At 47.3% G+C, this 18,834-nt stretch overlaps 1 protein-coding gene across 3 annotated transcripts in view; it reads right to left on the bottom strand.

Annotated features, from left to right (window-relative positions):
- LOC149342661 (uncharacterized) overlaps nt 1-18,387 on the bottom strand; it is an 86,135-nt gene extending 67,748 nt beyond the window's left edge. The window contains exons 1-7 of one of the 3 annotated variants that reach the window (XM_089545135.1): nt 18,187-18,387; nt 17,997-18,088; nt 14,984-15,174; nt 13,667-13,895; nt 6,749-6,939; nt 5,431-5,653; nt 1,618-1,861 (exon numbers count right to left, since the gene is read on the bottom strand). In XM_089545135.1, coding sequence (XP_089401261.1) covers nt 1,808-1,861; nt 5,431-5,653; nt 6,749-6,939; nt 13,667-13,895; nt 14,984-15,174; nt 17,997-18,088; nt 18,187-18,220 — 1,014 coding nt within the window. In that variant the 5' untranslated portion in view covers nt 18,221-18,387 and the 3' untranslated portion in view covers nt 1,618-1,807. Of the gene's footprint in view, nt 1-1,329; nt 1,862-5,430; nt 5,654-6,748; nt 6,940-13,666; nt 13,896-14,983; nt 15,175-17,996; nt 18,089-18,186 lie in introns of those variants that run through there. The other 2 variants (XM_089545136.1, XM_089545134.1) reach the window with 2 other exon arrangements.
- Nucleotides 18,388-18,834: the final 447 nt, after the last annotated feature.

Below are 18,834 nucleotides of genomic sequence, written 5' to 3'. Positions count from 1 at the left end.
TGACTGACTGACTGACTGACTGACTGACTGACTGACTGACTGACTGACTGACTGACTGACTGACTGACTGACTGACTGACTGACTGACTGACTGACTGACTGACTGACTGACTGACTGACTGACTGACTGACTGACTGACTGACTGACTGACTGACTGACTGACTGACTGACTGACTGACTGACTGACTGACTGACTGACTGACTGACTGACTGACTGACTGACTGACTGACTGACTGACTGACTGACTGACTGACTGACTGACTGACTGACTGACTGACTGACTGACTGACTGACTGACTGACTGACTTGCCGGACGAGCTGTTCCGACGCCTCTTTCGACTGGAGAAGCAGGCTGCCGTGTGGCTGTGCGACGAACTCACCGATGAACTGGGAGGCGTGCGTGCGAGTGCGCTCTCGGTGCAGCGGCGGGTGCTTTGTTCACAGCGGTTATTTGCGACCGGAGGCTTTCATGCAAGCTTCCGCAGCCGACGTCACCTCACTGCCTCAGCTACACATAAATAAAACATGCTTATGCTGGCAAAGAACTTTATTTTCCCCTGCTAATCGCACTTCGTGGTCGTCTTCTGTTTCCCGGTCGAGGGAAAAGAAACAGACGACCACACATCACATACTGCAACGCTTCACGCTTTGACAGTTTTGTCATCGGTCGTAAAAGCCGAACAACACAGACTTTAACAAGTTGGCTTCGTAGATTTCTGCGCACTTAGACCTACAGCACAGTACCTTGATTTTCGACGCCGCGTAAGAAAACAGTATCAAGGCGTGGAACAGCAGTTTTCGTGCATAGCGGCCTGTTGACGTTTTACCGCCGCCTGCGCATCCACGCGACAGCAAGTCACCCACTAGCAAAATTTAATAGCCTAACTTCTTGCGCTTCTTATTTTTCTTGATATATTTCAGCTTTAAGCACAATGTATGGCGAAATAAAATGATTATTTTTAACGATTGCATTTCTTTACTCTTTTAGCAAAAATGTAGCCGACGGTCCCTCGTCGTGCAGACCAATGCTTCCAGGGCGCCTATCTGCTGTAATTGGCTGATTCCTCGTTGCGTCAATTTTGCGTCAAGCATCGACGTCACATCGTTTCGCCATTTTGAAGTCACTGTCAACTATTGACAAAATTTTTGACAGTTCCGTAATACGGCGCCAGGAGTGTTTTTGTTCAGCCGTTCGTTGACCTTTGGTAGCGCACCAGACGAAACTGTCAATTCACTACTGAGTGGCAACTCACCACCGAAATACGTGAAGTACTTGCTCACGCAGATTCGTCTTCCTTTAATTTTTAACTAACCTCCCAGAATTTAGTCCTCAATTCATTTCACGAGCCGAGCTCAGCAAGCACAAATTTACCAGTCTATCCGTGCTTGCACTGGTTCACGCCAGCGCATGCGGCGGAAGGAGAGCAAGCCTGCAGTTTCGTTCACACACGGCCTTTCCAAGGCCGCAAGAGTCACGACCGGGCAGCGCCCGTATCACAAACAAATACGCCTCGTCCTTGCGCGCACACAATGTGTTGCATTGTGCCAAATGTGACATTTACTAGACTTACTTCATAACGTTTGTGTGGCTTGTTCTTTGCAATCAGAGACTGTGTGCATCATAACGAATTTTATTTACCACCGGAAGATAGCGCGCACGTGCTCCGGCTTCGTTCTTGGGCGATGCAAGTCCCTTTTCTGGGGCTCGCACGCCATCTCCTCCCAGGCGCATCGAGCGGAAGTGGTGTTTTGACTCCGCAGCGACGCCGACCCAGGCGGCCTTCAGCTCGTAAGGCGCCCCGCATCTACGGGGTGCGCCCCGCAGGCAGCCACTGGAACACATCTGGCTGTGCTCGTACCTGAGACGCAAGGGTAGAATTTAGGCGCATGGTATAGGTAGATAAAAACACGCTATAACTAACCACTTATCACAACTGCAGTCATATAAGCAGAACCGCGTTAGGTGATCCATTAGACTTAGATGCACGCGGTCTTGAATGATGAGAAGGTAACCTCAATCTCAAGTAATCTGCCCTGCAGCCATGCAGAATGGAACAAAATCAAAAGTCAAAGTGCAAGCCGCGCGTAGAAGCAGTTTTCAAATAGACTTTCATGGGTTTAAGTTGTTAGCAGCAACTGGCTCGCAAGAATGTTGACATATATGCCTGACGGCGGCTGTCAAGCTACTTGGTATATTTTCAGGAACTACCTAATCCGAAGACATTCAGCCGATTGTTTACACTTAGCAGCCAAACAACAGTGCCGGCATCTTCCAGGTTTCACGCAGGGTTCCTAGGATGCAACAATCTCACGCTTTCGTTGAGACGTCTCCGGATCAAAAAATTGCTGACTATTACGTTACTTCCTAATGCGAAATTTGTGCGCAGCTCATCAGCTGTTTGAGCTTTTCCATAGAATGAGGCAAATAATTAGAGCAAGACATGTATGTGCAATTACAGACAACCTTTTTTCAAACACATTCCTTCTTCAAGAAACACTCCACTAACAGATCTTGATTGCCACGAAGGAAGCTTTGTGGTCGGAGAAATAGATGAATATATGCTTCACTTGCCGCACAAATGTCTGGTTCTACGTTGAGTGGCGAAGAGATAGCAGCGACTGATTGATGCCGCTGACGCTGCTAGCGAGTCAAGTGAACGTTACGAACGGCGGCTGTCGTGCGTTTTGGCTTGGGCGTGCGGGAGAAATGGCGCCAGGGGCGCGCGCAGCTAGAGCAGCGCGTTGCCCTGGCTGCGGAGCTGGTTACGTGGAACAACGGCGACGCCTCGAATCGCAAGAACAATAGCCAGAGAACTGCGCTTTAATAATGATCATATATAATGTGTGATGACAGTCCGATTCAGCTGCTACTGTGCTCGCTAAGTACTTGTCGTTCATCACACCACATCATCTTCCTTGTAAAGAGCCGCGTCCCCTGTGTAAGCCTGTGGGCCTGGAAGGCGATTAAAGGCCGGCAAAAATCTCGAGAAGACTCAGAGGACTCGCACGTTTCTCGCAGTCGAAGTCTCCTCCCCATTAAACAAGGTCATCTACGAGCCTTATGTGACTGAGAGACCCCTAGTTGACCTCTTAAACTGTGGATAAATTAATTTAAAAGAAGGCTGTGAGCCCTGGAGAGAGAGAGTGGTGCATCTCACTGGGTGTCTTTCAAGTGCACATGCGGAACACGTCGGTCATTGCCTCATTAACTAACCGAAAAAATCGCCGACAATTACTTTACTTCCCAATGCGAGATGTGAGCGCAGCTCACCAGCTGTTTGAGCTTTTCAATAGATGAGGAAAATAATGCTAGCAATGTACAGTTACAGACAACTTATTTTAGAGCGCAGCTGTTTTTAGCTCGTTCCTGCATTTCGCGGCGTCGCCGTTGTCTCTTGTAACCAACTGCAGAGAGCGCTACTATACTCCGTTTCATACATAGCTGTCAACGCAGCCAAGGCTACGGCGCCTGTTCGCGCTCCTCGTCCGCATCGTAATGTGGTGCGTCGAAAGTGACAAGAGTAATGAACTCAAAATTAAAGTTATTTTTGGTTAATATTGCAGCATAATAATAATGGTGTTTTATTTTGCAAAAAGATTGCTTTTTATTTAATGTTCTTCAAAACAGAGTGCCTTAGCTTTCTGGTTTTTTTTCGGCTCCTCCTGTATCAGGTTTTCGCAGCTAGGCCGGCCGGTGATGTCTTCCGCGTTCGTCTTTCGGTTTCCGAGTATGGAGAAAATGGCAACGCTATCGCCTACTCGCTTGTTTTCTTCGCCCACTGCGGCTTCACAAACATCTCCTGCTCGCCTGTTCTCCAAGGTGAAGTCTCCGAAATTTTCGAAAGACTCCAAGCAGGTTATTGTCAACGTTTACTCTAGCGTAAGGAAGCGCTTCCCGGAGAAGACTGTGCGCGAAGTTCTCGAAACTGTGGGCGAGATGACCGGGGTGAGCCCTCGGACAGTTGCGAGGTTCAAGAAGGTCCGCACATTTTTTAAAAACAAACCCACTGCATAGATGAGGCATCGAAGATAACCTCCGCAAAATATGAAAGCTATGCGCGCCCCGAAAAGCTGTAAAAATTCAAACCAAAGCCCGCTAGTTCTTTCCTGCCACAAAAAAAAAAAAAATCCACGCCCTCTACTCTGGCTCTTTTGGCGTCATGCAGGTCTCTTTCGCTAAAGGCATTCCATTGAGGACGAAGCGTTCGATGGCCTGTGCAGCGGAATCGCTGCTCAGGGCCTAAAAATGCAGAGCTTTCAACAATCCCCATCTCGCCGCACTAGCTCACTCCCATAACACACCGAATCCGACATCTAATACAAAACATTACTACGACCGGAAGGACTTCAAAGAATTTTCCTTGTGACAACAGCTCAAAGAGGAGACCCGAGTCAGACGCTCCTCACTTTAAAGCCGCCGAGTACACCGATCAATACAAGGTTGCCGCTAGCCGAGGCTGCTCCGAATAATCGACGCCACACTGAATTCTATCACCACACAATGATTCATTGTGTGCCGCATGCTAAAAAGTCGTTCAGTACCCGAGAAAAGCACTTCGCAATCACGTCCGTCGCCAATACACTACACTGCCTTTTCCCTTCGAGACAAGTAAACAGCGCTGTGTTTTTCAAAGTAGGTATTAGAGTTTGACAGTTTCGAGTTTCTACCTAATGAATCTTTTAAGAAAAATAAAAAAAATAAAAAAACCACCCGAGCCGGGAGTCGAACCTAGGCCCTTTGTAAAATGAACAGAAAGGCGCGCGCTTCGTACCACTCAGCCACGACGCGAGGCGGACGGATACATTTTGCTTGTTTTTTGCAGCGGACTACTTTCGTACCTTTGGCAGCGTTGACAGCTATGTATGAAACGGAGTATAGAGCCATTTATCCCGCACGCACGAGCCGAAACGCATGACCCCCGCCGATCGCCACGCTGCCTCAGTGCGCTTATTTAAAAAGGAAAAAAAAAAATTTCGGTCATGGAAGGTGGGTAAGGACGAAGACACCAGGACATTTTCAACATTGGACGAATCATGTGATAATTACGATGTAACGGTGGCATTTGTGTGTCTACTTATCAGAAACTGTCGAAGACAAATATTAAATCTGGCATACATCTATCCTTTCTATGATAATAGCCACAGATTTGGTGTTCTGTTTGGTATTCTTCGGGATGTCTGCGCACGCCTAGTAATGGAGCTCAGAGCAACGATCATCTCAACAAATGCCTGGGAGTTCTCGTGAGGACACACTTACACATATCCTATGGCGTTGGCTTTCATCTGTTTATTGCGGCCGGCCGCGTATGCCGTCTAGAGTTTTATCGGATGAGATTCTACATTTGAACCAGGAAAACGCATTCGCAACTTGCGGCCCCAAATTGGTTTGAAAGAACTTCCCGTGTTCGCCAGTCCCGTGTGCACTTACCAGCACCGGCTGCCACATGCAGTGATCCGGTGAGGGTTCCGAAGGCTGCACGAACACATCCGTCGACGATGGGGCTGCACGAGCACGTGTTGTGCCGTGCAGAGTTTCGACCGGTGCGCCCTGCACGTGAGCCAACGCCTGATGGACACGGAGCCCGCGATCACTGAGCCAGAACTTCGTGTATTGTCCGTCACGCAAAGGGCAGTGATGATGGCAACGCTCACTGCGGGTGCAATAGAAACCGTGAGTCATCTCAGGGTTTGAGCCGGGTAAGCTGAAAGACCTCGAAATTCTTTCTTTTTTCTGGCAGGAGGGAACACAATGTCTATGCTACACCAATGAGAGTAGGCAGTGTTTCCTCGCAGCAACAATTGCAATTCAGAGAGTGGATATTCGAGCCGAATGCGAGTCCCAATGAAACTTTTCTTTGAATATCGCTTCAGTGCATCAGTGTCTGAAGAAAGGGTGCGAAAACAGGGCGAGAAAAAACCGAACTGTGTAGGCAAACTGCGATGTAACTCTGCCATGTAAATCGTAGCGGCGTTACACACAGCTTAGCAAGAGAAGCAAGATCATATTTCAGGCGCAGCTCTAGTGGGTTTCAAGAGTCTCTTTCTAGTATCCGACATAAATCTGCCTTACAACAGTACGGGAAAGCAATTTTTACATTTTGCCACACCCGAAACAGATAGCATTGTTTGACAAAATTTCGTTGTTTTTTTCTTTTTGTGATATATTAATATGTGGGGAGTTCGGTCCAAATTTTTGAGTTTCATATGGAGGATGTTCCGCTGCAAAATCTGAAAATGGGGATAATTGACTGATGTAGCTGTAAGACATATAAAAAACAAATATGAAATCAGTACACAAAGGTATACAGATGTAGGTAATAAATTAGATGCACAGGACACAAAAACAACAAAAGGGGAAATAATAATATTGCACAGATCTCGTATGGATGAAAATTTCCGGCAAGCAATGTAGACTCATGCAGTCAGCAACAGCATGAGGGGAACAGGCAAGAGATCCTTGCATGACCTGTTATGTAATCTTGCTGTAAATAATGGAAGTTAGGAATACCTCTCTTTGCAGGCATAAGTAACCAGCAGAGGAGATACCTTATGAAGCCTAATCACGTTTAAGGATTCCTGGGAGATATTGTAGAAAGACTGGCGCGCGAAATCCTGGACGCAAGTGCGACGCGCCATTGGAGAAGCGTACGATGAAAATACCGCTCTCGTGACAGACATAAAAGTAGTGTTTAGGCCGTGAAGCTTGAGACACACACCCGTATACGTTATGAATTAGGGTAGCTTACCCATATTTCCTGCGTCGTTCACACCCATAGCAACTTGGTTGAGTTGATACCATGCTGGCAGCGTGAGCCACGAGTTGCACAGAACAGCTCCGGTCACGGGTACAGTCGCTGGTATCCCCAAGTCTTCCTAAAGCTTCTACCCGTGCTTCGTACGAGACCTTGAGATCTCCGTCCATAGCTGCTTGATCAATCTGAATTGAAAAATCGTACCAAAACAGTTAATTGCGCACTGCATGCATAACATGTACACGCGCATAACACTATCGGTTGCAGTTTTGAAATGATTGCCGTCGGTGAGATAAAAGCTCAGGTATACGTAGTCTCTGAACCAATCTCAAGTGAAAAACCGGGCCGTTTCGCCTACCACCCTGACCCTTGTAAGTTTGGACGTGACAACAAGTGAATATTCTTTTGACACCTCATCTATCAGTGAATTTGATTGAAATAAAAGAAAGACGGGTGTGATCACTTACTGTATACTACAGGGCTACCTGAACAAGATAGTTGAGAAACATGGACATCGTCACGCACATATCTTTTAGCACTGAAGCCAGAAAGGTGCCCCTTCAACCACTCAACTCGCAGCTGAAAATGCCACGAAGCAGCGGGGCAGAGGTTCCTCGCCTCTGAAGTCGAAGCAACTGTGAATGCTGACGATATGAGACAGCTTATTCAACCTGAGAGCACCGTCAGTCTAGCATCTTGGTCTGAAGTTGAGAAGGCGCTTTTCTCGTGAAGAGATATTCTCTTAATGACCAATAAAAGAAGTAATCATGGTTTATTGAGAAATAACTTTGTTATCGAAAAGAAAAAGGATTTATGGAAATGTTTTCACTATTGATTTAAGCGCATATAGGATTTATGGAAATGTTTTCACTATTGATTTAAGCGCATATAACAGAGCGGAGTATTATCAGCAACGGAAAAAAAAAGTAATCTATAGAGATGCTCTAGGCTGCCGTAAAAACGGCGGAAACATTTAACGTGAACACCTTCATTGCAGTGAAAACTGTGTACAGCTTCACTATTTCCACAAATAAATCAGGGAAAATTGATTACAAAACGCCTCATGTGAAAGGCTAAATCCTGACAATTGCGCGAATTTTCGAAACGCGCCCCAACAGGTGACGGGGAACGCTAGCGCGAGTAGGTTGGAACGAGACAGATAAAAGAAAACAAAACGAAGCCATGTTTCTAAGTTTCTAATTTAAAAGTAAAGAGGTAATAATAAATAAAACTCGGAGAAAATGGACTGCGGTTCTGCTACTCGAATCTGATTAGAGAGCGGCTGGTATGGCGTTTCGGGTAACAATACGCGCCCATAGTTGATCGAGAGAATTTAGTCGACAAATGAACGCTGCGGCCTATTGCTGCAGGGATGTGTGTTGGTGACAACGTTGTCAGCGCTAAAGCATGCAGCTCACGTCTCTCTCTCATCACCCCACCTACCTCAAAGCCCGATTCAGGCGTCCACTGACCCAGGGAGCCAATTATGCGCACTTCCTTTCCTTAAAACATCAACGCCACTGACCACAATGAACGCCGATGGCTTTTGGATTCAGTGTCGCGTTTCTGCCACAAAGTTGTCAATGCCAACGCATGCAGTGCTAATCTGTAACTACCACCACGAAGCTTAAAGCACGACTGAAGTGTCTACTGTCCCAGAGGGCCAGTCATGCGCATTTCCCTTCCTTTACTTTATGTGTTGGCAACGTGGCATGAGCTTTGGTTATGAAAGTCATTTCAAGGTCAAACTTGTGGCCACGGCGAAGCTGGCTTTACCTAGCGTAGTGAAGCCTTCGCTTCTACACACACACACTCAACACGCTCACGACACTACAGGTTAAAGGAATGAGACCACCAGTTCTTGAGCGTCCCAGGCGAAGCGCGGATCCTTTGAAGAAAGGGCGGACGCGGGTGGATGACCTGGGACGCGTCGCTGGCGCTGCGTTCAAGGAAGCGGCAGAGGGGAACCAGGGTGTAGTAGGAGTGGAGAGGAGCACAATGAGACGCCGGTGGACTCCCGTCAGCAGCCCCAGGAATTTGGCAATAGCTGGAGACGCATTGCCGCGATCAGTCGACAGCGTCACGAAAAGCCGTAGGCTTAATGCAGGTGACCAAAGGGGGCCCTTCAGCAGCATGGACTCACAGTCCATCACCTGCCACCTCCACGCTTCAGTCTCTGACCTCTGCGACGATGTCTCCCTTTACACCTCGGTTTCGTCGCCCTCAGCTAACCGCTCCTCGAGCTCACCACACTTTTCGTCGTCGTCGCCTTGCAATCACCATTCGCGCATGCACACGCGCAATGCTGGGCTGGCACATGCAGCGCTTCGTTGTCGACGCACCACTGTCGACGCACTACACTTACATATTCCCTTACGATTTGTTGCGCACCTCACAAATATATTTGCATTTCATCCTCTACAGGACACTAGAACCTGATTTCCAAGGAAGTGACCAGAAATGAAGTTTGTGGTCGAAATGGACAAAGCTTAATGCCACCTGAAAGAGAACGAACGATACAATGCGCATGATTTAACCGGATGCCGCGTTCCTCTCTCAAGCAGCATGGCTGGAATATATTAGAAACGCCTTACTCTAGGATAACTACACTAATTATCGCGGAGTACCGAAAGACTGAAAATATTACAGACGCTCAGATGGTCTCATGCCATAACCAGCTGCGTAAGCAGAACGCGCTTTTAGGATGATCCTTTTCCAACCGATGCTTTTTCCCGTTTATTACGTATTCCGTTGGATGAAAGTGGCCTTTAAGAGCTGACCAGAATAGGTGGTCACTGACTTACCTTAGTCTGCGCCGTACCTTTTACAGGAAATCAATGAACAGGCAAGCCTAGATCCAGAGACGGGACACGCAAGATCCTATTAAGGCGAAAGCCTTTAATGGCTCATACTGTCGTCACCAAGACGTGTTAGCAAACTTGTCCGCGTTTCAAATTAGTCGAAATGGTCGTGACGTCACTGCGCGCGAACTTTGATTGGTATCAATATGAGAGACTGTTTCAGCGCAATTTCCTCTCCTCAAATAAAATTTTCGACTGGTGTCCACCGAGATATGTGAGACAATTACTGCGTAATTTCCTTTCCTCAAATACTATTTCAATTTGCTTCATTACAGCCCCTCTTTCTCTTTCTTCGTTCACTCCACTTCCTCCCTTCCTGTACGGTGTGGTTCAGGTGTCCACCGAGATGACAGAGAATTACAGCGCTATTTCCTTTTCTTTAAAAAGCGTTGCGTTCAAAGTGCAACGCATCGCGCCGAACGGGTGGTGGCGTTCTCTGGTCTACCTGGCAGCGCTACAACATCCTGCCGCCTTCCACTCCTAAAGACAAAGACTAAGTGTCCTTAATTGGCAGTTAATTAATGTACCAACAGAATGTGAAGTGAACAATCGCGTAGCAGAATGCAGCACTGAGGCTTTCGCCTTTCACCACTTTAGCCGCTAAAGTTCCTCGTAATTTTTCTCTCTTCTGGCTGCAAAATAAAATAAAATTGGCCTAAAGATCATTTCGTCAAGGAAAAGAGGTACCAAGCGGGAACAAGCGCTGTTAATGTGAAGCTATTCTTACCTGAAGGAGGTAGCCTCGTAGATGGCGGCAGCATTCAGAAGGCTAGGCGCTACCGCAAGAGGAACGCACAAGGCGCGTGTGACGAATGCGCTGCTCAAGCAGGTAGTGTTCGAATCGGCGTGAACAACGACAAAGGAAATAATCATCATCATCAACTGAGTTGACGATGGTGATGATAATCTCACCATTCTTTTTGAGCGCAACCTTTGAATTTCTTTGGAGGAGAAATTCTAAAGGCCCGTGTACTGTGCTCGTCGAAATTTCCCCAGCTGGTCGAAATTTCCGGAGCCCTCCACTACGGCGTCTCTCATAGCCTTAGTCGCTTTAAGACGTTAACCCCCATAAACCAAACCAAACCAAACCAGAGCGCCGCCCTTTGGCGTCCGTTTCTGCGTTTTGCGGCGTCGCCGTCACCGTCGTCCCTCGTAACCTCGTAATGGACACCTTAGTCGCGCTTTAAGCTGCGAAACGAATGGAACGAGATCTCGGAAAGCAGAGGGAAGGCACATAATCTGCCTTCTTGGAACAGGCGTTTTTTTTTCTTGATATTTTATTTATTACCGGCTAAACGACAAACTGTCCAAACTTTACTTAATACCAACGTCCCATACCGTTATCATTATCATTATCGACAAATTATGAGCAAGCGCTTTCCACATGGCTCTACTTTAAGCAGTAATAGTTCGCAATATAGACAGGAGTGTTTTTGTTCAGCCGTTCGTTGACCTTTGGTAGCGCAACAGACGAAACTCTCAATTCACTACTGAGTGACAACTCACCACCGAAATATGTCAAGTACTTGCTCACGCACATTCAAATGATCCTTAAATGTGTGGCATTGTGCAAAATGCGACATTTTCTAGACTTACTTCATAACGTTTGTGTGGCTTGTTCTATGCAATCAGAGACTGTGTGCATCATAACGAATTTTATTTTACCACCGGAAGATGCGCGCACTTGCTCCGTCTTCGTGGTTGGGCGATGCCAGTCCCATTTCTGGGGCTCGCACGCCATATGAGTTCGCCGAGCAGCGCACCGACGTTCAGCTCGCCTGAGCTTGAAAATATCCCACGCGCATCGAGCGGAAGTGGTGTTTTGACTCGGGAGCGACGCCAACCCAACTAGCCTTCAGCTCGTAATGCGGCACGCATCTACGGGGTGCGCCCCGCAGGCAGCCACTGGAACGCATCTGGCGGTGCTCGTACCTGGGACGCAAGGGTAAAATTGAGGCTCATGGTATAGGAATATAAAAACACGCTCTAACTAACCACTTATTACAACTGCAGTCATATAAGCGGCAAAACACCGTTAGGTCTCACCGTAGACTTAGATGCACGCGGTCTTGAATGATGAGAAGGTAACCTCAGTCTCAAGTAATCTGCCCTGCAGCTATGCAGAATGGAACAAAATGAAAAGTCAAAGTGCAAGCAGCGCGTAGAAGCAGTTTTTAAATCGAATTTCATGGGTTTAAATTGTTACAAGCAACTGGCTCGCAAGACTATTGACATATATGCCTGACGGCGGCTGTCAAGCTACTTGGTATATTTTCACGAACTAAATAATCCGAAGACATTCAGAACATTTTTTACACTTAGCAGCCAAACAGCAGTGCAGGATGCTTCCAGGTTTCGCGCAGGGAAATGCTTGGTTCCTAGGATGCAACAATCTCACCCCTTCGTTGAGATATCTCCGGATCAAAAAATTGCTGACTAATACGTAACTTCCTGATGCAAAATTTGTTTTGGATTAGCAAGCTTTTCGATAGATTGAGGCAAAGAATTAGAGCAGGACATTTATCTGCAATTACAGACAGCTTGTTTTTCACACATATTCCTTCAAGAAACACTCCACTAACAGTTCTAGATTGTCATGAAGGGAGCTTTGTGGTCGGAGAAATAGATGGATATATGCTCGACTTTCCGCACCAATGCCCTGTTCTGCGTTGAGTGACTGATTGATGCCGATGACGCTGCTAGCGATTCAAGTGAACGTGGCGACGGCGGCTGTCATGCGTTTTGGCTTGGGCGTGCGGGAGAAATGGCGGCAGGAGCGCGCGCAGCTAGAGCAGCGCGTTGCCCCGGCAGCGGAGGTGGTTACGAGGGAAAACGGCGACGCCTCGAATTGCAAGAACCGGCGCCAGAGAACTGTGTTTTAAAAACAGTCATACATAATGTGTGATGAGACTCGGATTCAGCTGCTACTGTGCTCGCTAAGTACTTGTAGTTCATCACTCCACATCATCTTCCTTGTACAGAGCCGCGTCCACTGTGTAAGCGTGCGCGACTGGAAGGCGATTAAAGGCCGGGAAAAATCTCGAGAGGACTCAGAGGACTCGCGCCACTGGATACCTTTCTCGCAGTCGAGGACTCCCTCCCCATTAAACAAAACAACAAGGTTCTCTTCGAGCGTTATGTGACTCAGAAACCCCTATCTGACCTCTAAAACTGTATGAATCAACTTAAATGAAGTCAGGGAGCCCTAGAGAGAGTGGTGGATCTCACTGAGTGCTAGAAGGATCCGAGAGCTCCCTCCCGCTAAAAAGCTATTCTTGCCGACGATTAGGTTACTTCCTAATCCGAGATGTGAGAGCAGCTCACTAGCTGTTTCAGCTTTTCTACAGATGAGGCAAATATTGCTAGAAAGACATTTAAGTACAATTACAGCTTGTTATTTTAGAGCGCAGCTGATTTTAGCTCGTTCCTGCATTCCGCGGCGTCGTTGATGTCTCTTGTGACCAACTGCTGAGCGCGCTCCTGGCGCCAGTTATTCCGCACACCCGAGCCGAAACGCATGACCGCTGCCGTTCGTCACTGTTTGTGCCATTCGCCATGCTGCCTCAGTGCGCTTAAGGTCTTTTTTCAAAAAGGAAAAAAATCAGGGTCACGGAAGGTACGGAAGGATGAAGAAACCACCACATTTTCTACACTGGACGAATCATGAGATGGTTACGATGTAAAGGTGACATTTGTCTGTCTACTTATCAGAAACTATCGAAGACTAATATTAAATTCAAAAAATCCTAGCTGCGTTAATAGCCAAAATTTTTGTATTCTATTTCGTATTCTTCGGGATGTCTGCGCATGCCTAGTAATGGAGCTCAGAGCAACGATCATCTCAACAAACGGCTGGGAGTTCTCCTGGGGACACACTTACACATATGATATGGCGTTGCCTTTCATCTGTTTATCGCGGCCGACCACCTATGCTGTCTAGAGTTTTATCGGATGAGATTCTACATTTGAACCAGTAAAACGCATTCGCAACTTTCGGCCCCAAATTCGTTTGAAAGAACTTCCCGTGCTCGCCACTCCCGTGTGCACTTACCAGCAGCGGTTGCCACATGCGGGGATCCGGTGAGAGCGCCGAAGGCTGCACGTCTTTGAACACATCCGTCGACGATGGCGCTCTACGAGCACGTGATGTGGCCCGCAGAGTTTCGACCGGTGCGCCCTGCACGTGAGCCATCGCCTGGTGGACACGGAGCCCGCGATCACTGAGCCAGAACCTCGGGTACTGTCCGCCACCCAAAAGGCAGTGATGATGGCAACGCTCACTGGGGGTGCAATAGAAACCGTGAGTGATCTCAGGGTTGGAGTCGGGTAAGCTGAAAGATCTCGAAATTCTTTTTTTTTTTCTGGCAGGAGAGACGACAATGTGATGCTACAACAACGAGAGTAGGACGTATTTCCTCGGAGCAGCATTTCCAATTCAAACAGTGGATATTCGAGGGGAATGCGAGTCCCAATGAAACTTTTCTTTGAATATGGCTTTAGTGCATCAGTGTTTGAAGAAAGCGTGCTTAAAAAGGGCGAGATAAAACCTAACTGTGTAGGCAACCTCCGATGTAAATTTTTCTGTGTCAATAGCAGTAGCGTTACACACAGCTTAGCGAAAGGAGAAAGGGCATATTTTAGGCGAAACTGTAGTGACCTTCAGGAGAGTCTCTTTCTAGTACCCCACAGAAATGTGCGTTACAAGAGTACGGCAAAGCAATTGTCTCATTTTGCCGCATGCCCAAACCTGGTTAGATTATTCGACAAAATCTTTTTTTGTTTTTGTGATATTCTAATATGTGGGGAGCTCGGCCCAAATTTATGTGTTTCATAGTTTCATATCCAGGAAGTTCCGCCGCAAAACTTGGAATTGAAAATATTTGACTAGTGTAAATGAAGACATTAAGAAGAAATGTAAAAAAATCTGCACACAAAGATATAAACAACTGATGCAAATGAATGTAATAAAATAGATGCAGAGGACACAAAAATAACAAAAGGAGAAATAATAAAATTGCACAGACATCATGCGGCTTAAAATTTACGGCAAGCAATCTAGACTCATGCAGTAAGCAACATCATGAGGGGAACAGGGAACATTTCAGTCATATGTAATCTGCAGAGTAGATATTTTACGAAGCGTAATCACGTTTACGAATTCCTGGAAAGATATTGTGCGAAGACTCGCGTGCGAGTTCCTGGACGCAAGTGCGACGCACCACTTCAGAAGCGTACGTGGAAAATACCACTCACGCGAAAAACATAAAAGCATTGTTTAGGCCGTGAAGCTTGAGACCTTGTCCTACATATACAAGCCGGAAATGAAGTCACACGCCGGTAGAACTCCTTATCACTCACGGTAGGTTACCGATATTTCCTGCGGCGCTTACACCCATTGCGACTTGGTTGAGTCGATACCATGCTGGCAGCGTTAGCCACGAGTGTCACAGAACGCCTCCGGTGTTGGCTACAGTCCCTGGTGTCCCCAAGTCTACCTAAAGCTTCTACACGTGCTTCGTACGAGACCTTGGGCACCGGTTCAATGGTTGCTTGCTTAGTCTGAATCGAAAAAGGTATCAAAACAGTCAACTGCGCCCAACATGTAAAACAAGCAGACGCGCTGGACACTAGCAGTTACAGTTTTGAAATGCGAGGTAACAGCTCATGTAGACAGTTTCTCAACCCATATCAAGGGTAAAATCCTGGCCACTTCTCCTACAACCCTTGCAAGTTTTGTCTCAACAAGGGAATATTCTTTTGACACCTCATCCATCGGTGAATTTGATTGAAATAAAAGAAAGACGGGCGTCATCGCTTACTGGATAATACGGGGCTACCTGAACAAGATAGTTAGTCGGCTCGTGAAAAGGCTCGCAAAAGCCCGATCCGCTAACCATATTTTCGTGTTGTTCACAGTTTACAGACCCAATTTTACAAACAAACACCGACATCGATCACGCACATATATTTTGGCCTTGAATCAGAAGGTGCCCCTTCCATCACTCAACCTGCGGCGGAAAACGCTCTGAAGCAGCGTGGCAGAGGTTTCTCGCCTCTGAAGTCGATGCAACTGTGAATGCTCACGGTATGCGACAGCTGAACTTTAGATCACCGTGAGACTAGCATCCTGGCATGAAATAGAGAAGGGGCTTTTCCTGTGAAGAGATATTCTCTTAGTGAATAATAAAAGAAGTAGTCATGGTTTATCGATAAATAACGGTGTTATGGAAACGAACAAAGATTTATGGAAATGTTTTCGCCATTAATTTCAGCGCATATAATTGAACGGAGTATTATGACCAAACGAAAAAATAAATAGGAATCTGTGAAGATGCTCCAAGTTGCCCTAAAAGCGGCGTAAACATTTTACGCCAATGCCTTCATTGCAGTGAAAACTACGTACAACTTCACCATATCCCCAAATAAATCAGGGAAAATCGATTACGAAACGCCTGATGTTAAAGGCTACTCCTGATAATTGCGCGAATTCTCGGAACGCGTCCCCAACTGTGGATTGGGAACGCTGGCCCGTGCAGGTTTCGAACGAGACACACGAAAGAAAACAAAACGAAGTCCTGTTTATAATTTAAAAGTAAAAAGGCAATAATAAATAAAAACTCAAGGAAAATTGGCTGTGGTTCAACTACTCGACTCTGATTAGAGAGCGGATGGTATGGCGTTTCGGGCAACAATACGCGCCCATGGTTTATCGTGAGTGTTTGCTCGCCCAATGAACGCTGCGGCCTAGTGCTCCAGTGCCGCGTGTCTGCCACAACTTTGCCAGCACTAACGCATGCAGCCCCTACCACGTACCTCAAAGCGCTATTCAGGCGTCCACTGACCCAGAGCCAGTTATGCGCATCGGAGTGCAAAACGCTGTCAACGCCAACGCCAACGAGCACAATGACTGCTGACGGCCTACGGCTTCAGTGCCGCGTTTCTGCCACAACGTTGTCAATGCCAACGCATGCAAAGCGCATGTTTCGCTACCGACACGCCACGTTGCTTAAAGCACGACTGAGGTTTGGTTGGTTGGTTGCGACTGAGAGAAGAATGAAAAGGAAAAGTGCACGGGCCTGCCAACTGGCTCCTGCAGAGCCACCACCGCTGCCACGTGCAGATAGGAGAGAGTTCAAAGATAAGATGACAGAGTAAGAGAGAGAGTAAAGACGCGCGTCGCAACAACCGCGTCCGCAGGAACGGTCGCTGGCTGAAAAAAAAGATACACGGCCGCAGCCCGAAGGCTGCGAGCCGAATGCCACAGATATTCTGTGCCAGGGGTCCAGTTATGTGCATTTCCTTTCCTTTGCTTTATCTGTTGGCTACCTGGCATGGGCTTTGGCTATTAAGGTCATTTCAAGGTCAAGCTTGCGGCCACGGCGAAACTGGCTTTACCTAGCGTAGTGAAGCTTTCCCTTCAACACACACACTCAACACACGCACGACACTACAGGTTAAGGAATGAGACAGCCAGTTCTTGAGCGTCCCAGGCGAAGCGGGGATGCTTTGCAGACAGGGCGTACGCGGGTGGATGACCTGCGACGCGTCGCATGCGTTGCGTTCAAGCAGCGGAGGGGAACCAGGGTGTAGTAGGAGTGGAGAGGGCCACAAGAAGACGCCGGTGGACTCCTGTCAGCAGGCCCAGGAATTCGGCAGTAGCAGGAGACGCATACCCAATACCCGTCGACGGCGTCAAGAAACGCCGTATGCTTAACGCAGGAGACCAGAGGCGGCCTTTCGACAGCAGGGACCAACAGTCCATCACATGCCACCTCCACGCTCGAATCTCCGACCTCCGCTGCGCTTTCTCCCTTCACACCTCGGTTCGTTCGCGCGTCTGCTCACCGCTCATTGTGCTCGCGTCGTCGTCGCCTTGCAATCACCATTCTCACACGCGCAACGCTGGGCTGGCACGTGCAGCGCTCCGCTGTTGACGCACCACACCTAATAATCCCTTGACGATTTTTCGCGCACCTCGCAAAGATATTTGCACTTCATCCTCTACAGAAAACTAGCATCCGATCTCCATGGAACTGAGGAGAAATAAGAAACTTTGTGGTCGAAATGGACAAAGCTTAATTCCAGCTAAAAGAGTTAACGATACAGTGCCCATGATTTCAACGGAAGCCCCTTTCCTCTCACGCGCAGCATAGCCTGAGTATATTAGAAACGGGTTTCTGTAGGCTAACTACAGAATTATCGCTCAGTACCCAGAGATTAAAAATATTACAAACGCTCTGATGGTCGCATATCCTAACCAGTGCAAGCTGCATGCGTTTTTGGGATGAACCTTTTCCAACCGGTACTTTTCCTCGTTTAGGTATTCCTTTGGCTGAATGCGGCCTTTAAGAGCTGACCATAATAGGTGCTCACTGACTTACCTCAGTCTGAGCCGTACCGTCTACAGGAAATGAATGCACTGCCAAGCCTAGATCCAGAGCCGGGACACGCAAGGTCCTCTTGTCTCTTAAAACTGCAGAATAAAATAACATTAGGTTAAACAAGAGCATTTCGACAAGAGAAAAAGCTACGAAGCGGGAACAAACGCTGTTAATGAATAGCTATTCTTACCTGAAAGAGGTAGCCTCGTAGCTGGCGGCAGCATTCACAAGTCTATAGGCGCTCCCACAAGTGCAACGCTTAAGGCCCGTGTGACGAATGCGCTGCTCAAGCAGCTATAGCCGGATACAACTTAAGTCTGCAGTGAAGCTCCGCCCACATTCAGCCTCCGCGCGCAGAATTCCTCCACGACGAAAAAGTAGTCTGCTGCTTAAACGCATCTTGTTACGAAATCAAGAAGCTGAACGAGAAAAAATTATGAGCTCTAGAATTTTGATACATGGATTGTTTGACAAAGTGAAAAATTAGAAAGCTGATTACGTTTAATATTGCGATTGGCCAGCGGAGAAATACAGGACGCTGCGGACCGCGGCCCAGTGTTAGCAACTGCTGTTTTTTTAAGTTGTATCCTACTATAGTTTTCGAATCGGCGTGAACAACTATAAAGCAGATCATCATCATCTACTGAGTTGGTTGGTTTATTGGTTTGGTTTATTGGGGTTTAACGTTCCAAAGCAACTCAGCTGAATTTCGATGAAGGCAAAATTCTAGAGGCCCGTGTGCTGTGCGATGTCAGTGCACGTTAAAGAACCCCAAGTTGTCTACATTAACGGAGCCCTTCATTACAGCGTCTCTTCTTGACGATGGTGATGATGATCT

This window comes from Amblyomma mixtum, chromosome 5, assembly GCF_055824585.1.
Source record: "Amblyomma mixtum isolate Tamu chromosome 5, ASM5582458v1, whole genome shotgun sequence".
NCBI classification, from domain to species: Eukaryota; Metazoa; Arthropoda; class Arachnida; order Ixodida; family Ixodidae; genus Amblyomma; species Amblyomma mixtum.
Note: the sequence above shows the minus strand (reverse complement) of the source record. Positions and strands in the feature narration are given on the sequence as shown.